At 42.1% G+C, this 12069-nt stretch overlaps 1 protein-coding gene across 4 annotated transcripts in view; it reads left to right on the forward strand.

Annotated features, from left to right (window-relative positions):
- Nucleotides 1-9953, forward strand: part of LOC138663837 (zinc finger protein 84-like) — a 58115-nt gene extending 48162 nt beyond the window's left edge. For all 4 annotated transcript variants that reach the window (XM_069750186.1, XM_069750184.1, XM_069750183.1 and 1 more), the window contains one exon: nucleotides 7809-9953. In XM_069750186.1, coding sequence (XP_069606287.1) covers nucleotides 7809-9580 — 1772 coding nt within the window. In that variant the 3' untranslated portion in view covers nucleotides 9581-9953. The remainder of the gene's footprint in view (nucleotides 1-7808) is intronic.
- The last annotated feature ends 2116 nt before the right edge of the window (nucleotides 9954-12069 follow it).

A 12069-nucleotide genomic window follows, 5' to 3' on the forward strand; every position in this document is an offset into this window, starting at 1 on the left:
CCCACATGTGACCCCATTTTGGAAACTAGACCTCCCATGGAACTAATCTAGATGTGCGGTGACCACTTTAAACCCCCAAGTGCTTCACAGAAGTTTATAACGCAGAGCTGTGAAAATAAAAAATCATTTTTCTTTTCTCAAAAAATGTTTTAGCAAGCAATTTTTAATTTTAACAAGGGTAATAGGAAGAATTGGACCCCAACAGTTGTTGCCCAGTTTGTCCTGAGTACGCTGATACCCCATATGTGGGGGTAAACCACTGTTTGGGCACATGTTGGGACTTGGAAGGGAAGTAGTGACTTTTGAAATGCAGACTTTGATGGAATGGTCTGCGGGCGTTATGTTGCGTTTGCAGAGCCCCTGATGTGCCTAAACAGTAGAAACCCCCCACAAGTGACCCCATTTTGGAAGCTAGACCACCCAGGGAACTTATCTAGATATGCGGTGAACACTTTGAACCCACAAGTGCTTCACAGAAGTTTACAACGCAGAGCCGTGAAAATAAAAACTCATTTTTCTTTCCTCAAAAATGATGTTTTAGCAAGCAATTTTTTTTTTCACAAGTGTAACAGGAGAAATTGGACCCCAATAATTGTTGCCCAGTTTGTCCTGAGTATGCTGGTACCCCATACGTGAGGGTAAACCACGGTTTGGGCGCACGTCGGGGTTGGGAAGGGAGGGAGCACCATTTGACTTTTTGAATGCAAGATTGGCTGGAATCAATGGTGGCGCCATGTTGTGTTTGGAGACCCCTGATGTGTCTAAACAGTGGAAACACCTCAATTCTAACTCCAACACTAACCCCAACACACCCCTAACCCTAATCCCAACTCTAGCCATAACCCTAATCACAACCTTAACCCCAACACACCCATAATCCCAACCCTAACCCTAATCGTAACCCTAATCCCAACCCTCACCCTAATCCTAACCCTAATCCCAACCCTAACCACAACCCAAACCCCAACACACCCCTAACCATACCCCTAACCATAACCCTAACCACAGTCTAATCTTAACCCTATTTCCAACCCTGGCCCTAATTCCAACCCTAACTCTAATTCCAACCCTAACCTTAAGGCTGGGTTCACATTGCGTTATGGCTCTACGTTTATCTGACTACACCGCGGCATAACGCGGTGTAACGTAGTCCGTTAACGCCACCATAGACTGCAATGTCGGATGTATCCCTAGCGCACGCCCACAATGGGTGTGCGCTAGCGATGTGCCGTCATTTGAGTGACGGACCCGAGACGCGGGCTGCAGCGTTTCCGGGTCCGTCACTGCTAACGCAGATGGAGCTAGCAGAAGCTCCATCTGCGCTAGCGCTGTGCAAAGGTCGGCACTTGCGTTAGCGCAGTCCGTTCAATGTATGCGTTGAACGGACTGCACTAACGCAGTGTGAACCTAGCCTAAGGCTATGTGCCCACGTTGCGGATTCGTGTGAGATTTTTCTGCACCATTTTTGAAAAATCCGCAGGTAAAACGCACTGCGTTTTACCTGCGGATTTACCGCTGATTTCCAGTGTTTTTTGTGCGGATTTCACTTGCGAATTCCTATTGAGGAACAGGTGTAAAACGCTGCGGAATCCGCACAAAGAATTGACATGCTGCGGAAAATACAACACAGCGTTTCCGCGCGGTATTTTCCGCACCATGGGCACAGCGGATTTGGTTTTCCATAGGTTTACGTGGTACTGTAAATCTGATGGAAAACTGCTATGAATCCGCAGCGGCGGATCCGCAGCCAAATCCGCACCATGTGCACATAGCCTAATTCTAACCCTAACCCTAGTTCTAACCAGGGTGGATTTGATTTAAATCTAACTGATTTAAATCACGATTTAAATCACTAGTCAGTAAGGCTTGATTTAAATCAGTGATTTAAATCAAAGTTTCTACCTAAACTAGTTCTTGCTACTTTAACATGCAAGTAGATGAAGATTTTTAGAATCACTTTTTATATTAGTTTCTTCTCCCCAGTTTAACCCCTTCATGACCGGGGGATTTTTCGTTTTTCCGTGTTCGTTTTTCGCTCCCCTCCTTCCCAGAGCCATAACTTTTTTATTTTTCCGTCAATTTGGCCATGTGAGGGCTTATTTTTTGCGGGACGAGTTGTACTTTTGAACGACATCATTGGTTTTAGCATGTCGTGTACTAGAAAACGGGAAAAAAATTCCAAGTGCGGTGAAATTGCAAAAAAAGTGCAATCCCACACTTGTTTTTTGTTTGGCTTTTTTGCTAGGTTCACTAAATGCTAAAAATGACCTGCCATTATGATTCTCCAGGTCATTACGAGTTCATAGACACCAAACATGACTAGGTTATTTTTTATCTAAGTGGTGAAAAAAAATTCCAAACTTTGCTAAAAAAAAAAAAAAAAAATTGCGCCATTTTCCGATACTCGTAGCGTCTCCATTTTTCATCATCTGGGGTCGGTTGAGGGCTTATTTTTTGTGTGCCGAGATGACGTTTTTAATGATAGCATTTCGGTGCAGATACGTTCTTTTGATCGCCCGTTATTGCATTTTAATGCAATGTCGCGGCGACCAAAAAAACGTAATTCTTTCGTTTCGAATTTTTTTCCCGCTACGCTGTTTAGCGATCAAGTTAATACTTTTTTTTAATTGATCGGGCGATTCTGAGCGCGGCGATACCAAATATGCGTAGATTTGATATTTTTTTTATTGATTTATTTTGATTGGGGCGAAAGGGGGGTGATTTAAACTTTTATGTTTTTTTTTATTTTTTTCACATTTTTTTAAACTTTTTTTTTTAACTTTTGCCATGCTTCAATAGCCTCCATGGGAGGCTATAAGCAGGCACAGCACGATCGGCTCTGCTACATAGCAGCGATCTGCTGATCGCTGCTATGTAGCAGAATTGCACGTGTGCTGTGAGCGCCGACCACAGGGTGGCGCTCACAGCGACGGGCAATCAGTAACCATAGAGGTCTCTAGGACCTCTATGGTTACCATTCACAAGCATCGCCGACCCCCGATCATGTGACGGGGGTCGGCGATGACGTCATTTCCGGCCGCCCGGCCGGAAGCGGTAGTTAAATGCCGCTGTCTGCGTTTGACAGCGGCATTTAACTAGTTAATAGGTGCGGGCAGATCGCTATTCTGCCCGCGCCTATTACGGGCACATGTCAGCTGTTCAAAACAGCTGACATGTCCCGGCTTTGGTGCGGGCTCACCGCGGAGCCCTGCATCAAAGCAGGGGAGCCGGCATCGGACGGTATAGTACGTCCGATGCCGGTAAGGGGTTAATGGGTTAATCATTCATATTTGGACACCACTGTTCTGTTGTACTTAGGAAGGAGAAAAATAATCCTGACCTTAATAATTTAAATAGATTTATTCAACTGAAACAATAACAACATTACAGCATAAGCTATTTGCTTAAACAAACATCCATGTTTGTTAACTAATTTGGCTAAACAAAATATATATATATTATAAGAAACTTAGACTGTCAGCCCAGCCGACAAATGAAAAACTTAAATACTACTGTCCCTGCTGTCCTCTGTAGCTCTCTTGTCGTCATCTTCATCATCATTTCTTTGTTCCTATTCATAATCTGGAAAAGAAAAACAAGCTTTCCTGCTTTATTGGGTCCCAACCGATTTCTCAATTTAGAATGAATGATTCCAAAGGAAGAGAATATTCTTTCAACGCCTGCAGAAGAAGCTACTGCTGTTAAAAGTGAAATCATTACTTGAACAGTCTCTAAATCCAAGCGCTTAAGTGACTTCCACCAGTTTACTGGTGTGACCTTCCTTAAAATATCTTCAGCAAACATATTTCTTGAATGGTTCCCCCTTATCTCTGAAGTTTATTATAGTTGGCATTAAAGATGGATGATTGCTGGATACCCATGTCATAGCTAACTCCTCTTCCTCAGCACTTAGGTTTTGACCCTGATATTGGATATTGACAATATTTGCCAAAAAATGAGCTGGAGTCAGTGCTTGTCCCATTCGTTTGTTTACTGCTTGTAATTTAATTCTGTCCATGTGTAGTTCTGTTTTTAAGTGTTCACTCAGTTCCTTCCAAATTTCAACAGCATCCGCAATAAAACAGCTATTTTTCTGTATTTTGTTTAAAGCTTGAGAGATGGGTTTCAGGAAGCTCAGCATATGTTCAACATTTCTCTTAAGCCCAATGTTGAGGATTTTGGCCGTGACAGTGCCATCTATTTTATCTCGATTTTCTTCACAAAGTGTCATCAGAATAGGCCAGTTTTTGATATACTGCTCAAAACAGTCCACCACAGAGTTCCATCTAACATCTTGTGGGAGCGTTAGCTTGGTTCCACCCATCCTTTTCAGAGCTGCTGCAGCAAAATGATTATTACGGAAGTATTTAGCAATTTCAAAAACATTAGCCTTTATTTCTGGAACACTTAAGTCTTTGGCTAAGAGGTGCAGCAAATGAGCACTGCAACCATATGTTATTAGCAGCTTTGTATTCCCTCCCTGCTCTTCTAAATCTCTTCTCATCTTGGATACGTTTGCAGCATTGTCAGTGACCAAACTGCATACTAGACATTTGAATTTTTGTTCACATGTCGTTATAGCTTTTACTGCCACTTCTTGTAAGTATTCTGCTGTGTGTGCATTTCCTGACGTATCAGTTGTTTGTGCAAGGAAGACTTTACCTTCTTCTGTCGTTATACAAGCACATACAATAGGATCATTGTGGACATTACTCCACCCATCAATACTTAGGTTAACAATTTTACCCTCCAGAGCTGTTGCACATTGCTCCATTTCTCTGTCATACACTTGATCCAGCAGTTTCCCTGCAACATCAGCTCTGCTGGGTGGACTGTATCCTGGTCTCAGTGACTGAACCATATTAATGAAATGTGGGTTCTCAGTCAGACGGAAAGAAGAGTTCGTTGCATAAATAAACTGGGCAATTTTTTCATCAACTCTTTTTCTAATCTGCCAGTTCTTATCACAAACCTATCTATGGTGGTTCCAGGAGGTAAAGGTTTTTTCTTCCTTTTGGGTGATGGTGATATGTAGCTGTGGGTGTCTGATGATGATGCTGCTGCTAATGAAGCACTATCCTGGATGGATAACTCTGAAACTGTAGAACAGGATGATGGTGATCTTGGAGGTGGATAGTTTCCAGAATCCATGAATTCCCCTAAACAAAAAAAGTCAATGCTGTTATTTTATTGTTTATACAATTTCTGCTTATTGTACGCAACACATCACTGCCCCTGCCCCAAAAGGAATATTTGTTTTTCTTTATAACTGTACCAAATGACAGTAACATGCAGTAATAAGAAATATAATTTTTCTCACACATGACAGTTCAGTCTTAAATAGGATTCAATAAAAATGTTTACCAACCTGAAGATCCTGCCTGTTCAGAAGTGTTTGGTCATCTTCATCACCGCACTTCTCATGATGTTGCCTCATTCGCGCCACCAGGCCTTGCATCTCTTTGTTGCATCGTTTGCATTTTGCACGCATGCCTGCCTTACCGATAGGCGAAGGAGCTTCATTAAAATATTCCTAAACTGGGTCTCTTTTACGGCCTGCTGCCATTATAAGGAAAGAATGTAATAAACCTCAGATCGTACACACAAACAGATCCAGACTTGTCTGTCTGTGGCTATGCTGCAGTATTGTGCTCAAAGTTTCACTTTCATTTTCTTGTCTGCTTGCCCTTCCTCCTCCTCACACTTAGATTCACATTCTTCTTGTGTTGTGCAGATCTATTCCACTCCAAACAATCAGAAACATATTGTCTAACTTCTTGGACTTGGCACTGAAGGGGTTGATTCTGTATTCATAGGTTTGTAGAACAATAGGATTAAGGTCTTTTTCTCAACTCTGTTTATGCTGTAACATTTTTGCCGTGAAGAAGAGGCTGGGACCTCTGCGGAGTCAAATTCAGTTTTGAGAACGTAAGTAAAGCGAGCGTCTGTGATAATATAGGAGAGAAACTGCCCACTAATCCTACAGAAACCTCTGGAAGAGCATGGCATTGTGAATGTTACACATATACAGCCTTTATTCTACTGAGTTAAACAACTCAGCTTTATCTCATGATGGAAGAAGCTTTGGATGGTAAAATATTTTCCTCAAAAAGCAGTTTATTGAAAAAAATCCGATTTAAATAAAAAAAAATCCGATTTTTTTTTTTAATTTTTTTTTTAAAACATTGATTTTTATCCACCCTGGTTCTAACCCTAATTCTAACCCTAGCCCTAACCCTAGTGGGGAAAAAAAAATATTTTCTTTATTTTATTTTTGTCCCTACCTATGGGGGTGATAAAGGGGGGGTTTATTTATTATTTTTTTATTTTGATCGCCGTGATAGGTTCTATCACAGCGATCAAAATGTACTTGTAACGAATCTGCTGGCCGGCAGATTCGGCGGGCGCACTGTGCATGCGCCCGACATTTTGCAAGATGGCGGCGCCCATGGAGCAGACGGACGGAAATCGGGAGGGACACGGGAGGTCGGTAAGTATGATGGGGGGGATCGGACAGCGGGCGGAGGGGGAGATCAGACTGCGGGGGGAGCGGACAGGAGGACGAAGAGGAGCGGAGGACAGCTAATGACCGAACGGAGGGGAGGAGATCGGTGGGGGGGCAGATCGCGATCTCCAGCCATGGCTGATGCTATTGCAGCATCGGCCATGGCTGGATTGTAATATTTCACCAATTTTCATTGGTGAAATATTACTATCGCTCTGAGTGAAAGTGAAACGTCACTTTCAACAGCCAATCACAGCGATCGTAGCCACGGGGGGAAGGGGGGAAAAGCGAAAGGCGAAGCCACCTCCCCACCCCCCGGGCTCAAGTACAACTCCCCCTGTCCCTGCAGGTCGGGTGAAATTACAGTTAACCCTTTCACCCAGCCTGCAGGAGCGCGATCCGACCATGACGCATATGCTGCGTCACAGGTCAGTTTGGCACAGGTTTTCATGACGCATACGCTGCGTCAAAGGTTGGGAAGGAGTTAAGCGTTCACTAAAAATGCATTTGTTCAGACTGGCTTACCGTCTCAACTCATTAACCTAACTATCCCTGTGTTGCCTATTGACATTTTTTTACCATAACCAGGTTCCTCGCATTATGTTCTCACATGCTTTATGCATTTAATAGCCCTCTGTGTCTGTACTGTTACATACTTAGGCTGATAACCAGTTCATGTATTACATGAACACCCGATTCTTACACTTTGGCCGGTCCGAACAACGAAAGAAATCGTTACCATCCACCTTTTGTGTCTCCTCTTTTCCTCATAGATTGTATGCTTGTGAGCAGGGACCTCATTTCTCTAGGTATCTGTTTTGATCTAGGTGTTTGTTATGCTTAATGTCCATTTTCTGTACAAGTCCCCTCTAAAATGTATAGTGCTGCGGAATATGTTGACGCTATAGAAATCAAATTATTATTGTTACTTTTCAAGAGCCTTTAAGCAACTAATAATGTGGAAACCTCTGTTTTTCCACTAACAGATGATTGACTTGAGTGGGGACTTTGTTTTTTTTGTGAGACGAATAGAATTTTTTATTAGTATTATGTTCGTCAACATAATGTTTCTTTGAGGTTTTTTATTTCATATTTGGGAGGCAGAATGAACTAACAGTTCAACAACACGCTCTACTGGTTCATCCTTTGAGACTTTCTATTAGACTGTGATCTGTCATTGTCTTAGTGAAGAATTCAATATTTTTACTTAACTTGCAATTTTTACAGACAGTTTAAGTAGAAATGTGAAATGACATTCAAAGATATTTTATTCAAAAATAATAATTTGTTTATATCTTGGCAGATGACTGTACCAAGAGATCAGAGGAACAGCTAACATCTTCAATATTTAAATCAGATGATTTTGAAATCCCACTGGATACAAATGAATTGAACACCGTTACTCCAAATATATGTTTTAAGCACAAATCGCATCTTGTTAGACACCAAAGAACCCATGCAGGGGAGAAGCCGTTTTCATGTTCAGAATGTGGGAAATGTTTTAATCTGAAATCGACTTTGGTTAGGCACCAGAGAACCCACACAGGGGAGAAGCTGTATTCATATTCAGAATGTGGGAAATGTTTTAATCAGAAATGTAATCTTGTTATACACCAAGCAACCCACACAGGGGAGAAGGCTTTTTCACGTTCAGAATGTGGGAAATTTTTTAACGAGAAATCCGATTTAGTTAAGCACCAGAGAACCCACAAAGGGGAGAAGCCTTTTTTCTGTTCAGAATGTGGGAAATGTTTTAATCGAAAATCAGCTTTGGTTATACACCAGAGAACCCACACTGGGGAGAAGCCGTTTTCCTGTTCAGAATGTGGGAAATGTTTTACACAGAAATCAGATTTGGTTAAGCACCAGAGAACTCACACACGGGAAAAGCCGTTTTCATGTTCAGAATGTGGTAAATGTTTTGACAAGAAATCAGCTTTGGTTATACACCAGAGAACCCACACAGGGGAGAAGCCGTTTTCCTGTTCAGAATGTAGGAAATGTTTTACACAGAAATCAGATTTGGTTAAGCACCAGAGAACTCACAAAGGGGATAAGCTGTTTTCATGTTCAGAATGTGGGAAATGTTTTAATCAGAAATCGACTTTGGGTGCGCACCAGAGAACCCATACAGGGGAGAAGCCTTTTTCCTGTTCAGAATGTGGGAAATGTTTTAATCAGAAATCGACTTTGGTTAGGCACCAGAGAAAACACACAGGGGAGAAGCCTTTTCTATGTTCAGAATATGGGAAATGTTTTAACGAGAAATCAGATTTGGTTAGGCACCAGAGAACCAACACAGGGGAGAAACCTTTTTCTTGTTCAGAATGTGGGAAATGTTTTAAGGAGAAATCGAATTTGGTTAGGCACCAGAGAACCCACACAGGGGTGAAGCCGTTTTCATGTTCAGAATGTGGGAAATGTTTTAATCATAAATGTAATCTTATTACACACCAAAGAACCCACACAGGGGAGAAGCCATTTTCCTGTTCAGAATGTGGGAAATGTTTTAATGAGAAATCCGATTTAGTTAAGCACCAGAGAACCCACACAGGGGAGAAGCCATTTTCCTGTTCAGAATGTGGGAAATGTTTTACACAGAAATCAGATTTGGTTATACACCAGAGAACCCACACAGGGGAGAAGCCGTTTTCATGTTCAGAATGTGGGAAATGTTTTAACGAGAAATGGAATCTTGTTACACACCAAAGAACCCACACAGGGGAGAAGCCATTTTCCTGTTCAGAATGTGGGAAATGTTTTACACAGAAATCAGATTTGGTTATACACCAGAGAACCCACACAGGGGAAAAACCGTTTTCATGTTCAGAATGTGGGAAATGTTTTAACGAGAAATGGAATCTTCTTACACACCAAAGAACCCACACAGGGGAGAAGCCATTTTCGTGTTCAGAATGTGGGAAATGTTTTACACAGAAATCAGCTTTGGTTATACACCAGAGAACCCACACAGGGGAGAAGCCGTTTTCATGTTCAGAATGTGGGAAATGTTTTAACAAGAAATGGAATCTTGTTATACACCAAAGAACCCATAAAGGGGAGAAGGCTTTTTAATGTTCAGAATGTGGGAAAGGTTTTACACAGAAATTAGATTTGGTTAATCACCAGAGAAATCACACAGGGGAAAAGCCGTTTTCATGTTCAGAATGTGGGAAATGTTTTAACCAGAAAGAGAATCTTTCTTGTCACCTGACAACCCACACAGGGGAGAAGCCTTTTTCATGTTCATAATATAGGAAATGTTTTACACTAAAATTAACTCTTTAACATCAGAAAAGTCACAAAGGGGGTGAAGCCTTTTTCATGTTCAGAATGTTGGAAATGTTTTAACAAAAAAATGTATTTCCTAAAGGGGATGTCGATTATTAGGACAACCCCTTGTCATTCCTAATGTTTGTCATATTTCAAATAAAAATATTCATACTCACTTTCCGTGCCAGTGTCGTTCCAGTAGTCTTGGCACTCACGTTCCCTGGGCTCATGTGAGGTTGTTACAAAATCAGCGCTGGCTTCACTGTTCCTGCCTTCGGATGTATTGAACATCAACAGGAAGCTAGGGCCACCGCTTCTCTCTGACTTACGCTTGTTGTTTGATATGTTCAAAAGGGGAGACAGTGAACCAAGTTTAAGAATGAAACTGTGATTTTTAAATACATTTTTCCTACATGTTTCAACCAAGAAAGGAAAAAAAGGCTTTTTGATATGACTAATTCTTTATTTTTTCAAAGTTAAAATATAATCAGTTTAAACATGTCTTGGATTTGTAGAGTTGAAGCTGGATTAATCTTTCCTTTTCCAGTGAGAAAGGGTTGTCCAATTAGATTCAGAAATCTTGCACAGAGCGAAACCATTATCATACCTACAGTAGAGTGTGAAAAATAAATTACCGTATATACTCGAGTATAAGCCGAGATTTTCAGCCCATTTTTTTGGGCTGAAAATCCCCCTCTCGGCTTATACTCGAGTCATATACCGGGAGGTCAGTAGGGGAGGGGGAGCGGGGGCTGTGTAATTATACTTACCTACTCCCGGCGCGGTCCCTGCAGTCCCTGGCTTTCCCGGCGCTGCATATTCTTCCTGTACTGAGTGGTCACATGGCACCGCTCATTCCAGAAATGAATATGCGGCTCCACCTCCCATAAGGGTGGAACCGCATATTCATTGCTGTAAATGAGCGGTAACTGTGACCGCTCAATACAGTAAGAAGATGCAGCGCCAGGGACTGCAGGGACCGCGCCGGGAGCAGGTAAGTATACGGGGAGCACAGCACTGCGCGATATTTACCTGCTCCTCGCTCCGGTGCGGCTCCGTCTACAGCGTCCTCTGGCAGTGACGCTCAGGTTATAGGGCGCGGTGACGTAGTTAGTGCGCGCCCTCTGCTGAGCGTCGGTGCTGGAGACGGAGCCGCTCGAGGAGCAGGTAAATATTGAAAGTGCCGGCGTCCTGAGCGAAGAGAGGTGAGTATGTGATTTTTTTTTTTTTTATTGCAGCAGCATTATATATGGCACAACTTTATAAGGAGCATCTATGGCAGGGGTGTCAAACTGCATTCCTCGAGGGCTGCAAACAGGTCATGTTTTCAGGATTTCCTTGTACTGCACAGGTGATAATTTAATCACCTGCAGAGAATGATTCCAGCACCTTGTGCAATGCTAAGGAAATCTTGAAAACACACATGGTTTGAGACCTTCGAGGAATGCAGTTTGACACCCCTGATCTATGGGGCCATAATGAACGGTGCAGAGCATTCTATATAGGGCACAGCTTTCTATGGAGCATCCATGGGGCCATAATCAACGGTGCAGAGCATTAAATGTGGCACAGTTTTATAAGGAGCATCTATGGGGCCATAATGAACGGTGCAGAGCATTATATGGAGCATCTTATGGGGCAATAATGAACGGTATGGAGCATCTATTTTTATTTTTGAAATTCACCGGTAGCTGCTGCATTTCCTACCCTAGGCTTATACTCGAGTCAAGCTCCAACACCGCACCCTCCTGCTTACCTTATGTTGTAACGGATGTTTATCTGTTGAAGTTTTCCATTAAAATTCACGCTTTCCACTGCAGAATTTGGGGTGAGTGCCGCATACTTTCTTACTTATGAGTACAAATGAGTCAATAAGTTTTCCCAGTTTTTTGTGGCAAAATTTAAGGGGGTCGGCTTATACTCGAGTATATACGGTACTAGAATCGTGTTTTGTTGACTATCAAAAATAACTCAGACTGGGAGACACTACATACGTTATTGACAAATTGTACAAAAACATAACAAACAGTCGAATGATTAAAGGATAAATACTAGGGATGAGCGAACGTGCTCAGTGATACTCTGCTATCACTTGAGTATCTGGGTGCTTGTAAATATTCGTTGAGCATTAGCCGCTGCTCAGATTTGAAGTTTGAATCCCCACTTTGCATGTATGGTGTGTGTTACACAGCCAGTAAACATGCAGGGGATTGCCTGCTAGTCACTGTAATGCAGTAGCCATCTCCGTAGTGGCAATACTATGATTGGCTGGCCATCTATATATATATATA

This window comes from Ranitomeya imitator, chromosome 2 (genome assembly GCF_032444005.1).
Source record: "Ranitomeya imitator isolate aRanImi1 chromosome 2, aRanImi1.pri, whole genome shotgun sequence".
Taxonomy (NCBI): Eukaryota; Metazoa; Chordata; class Amphibia; order Anura; family Dendrobatidae; genus Ranitomeya; species Ranitomeya imitator.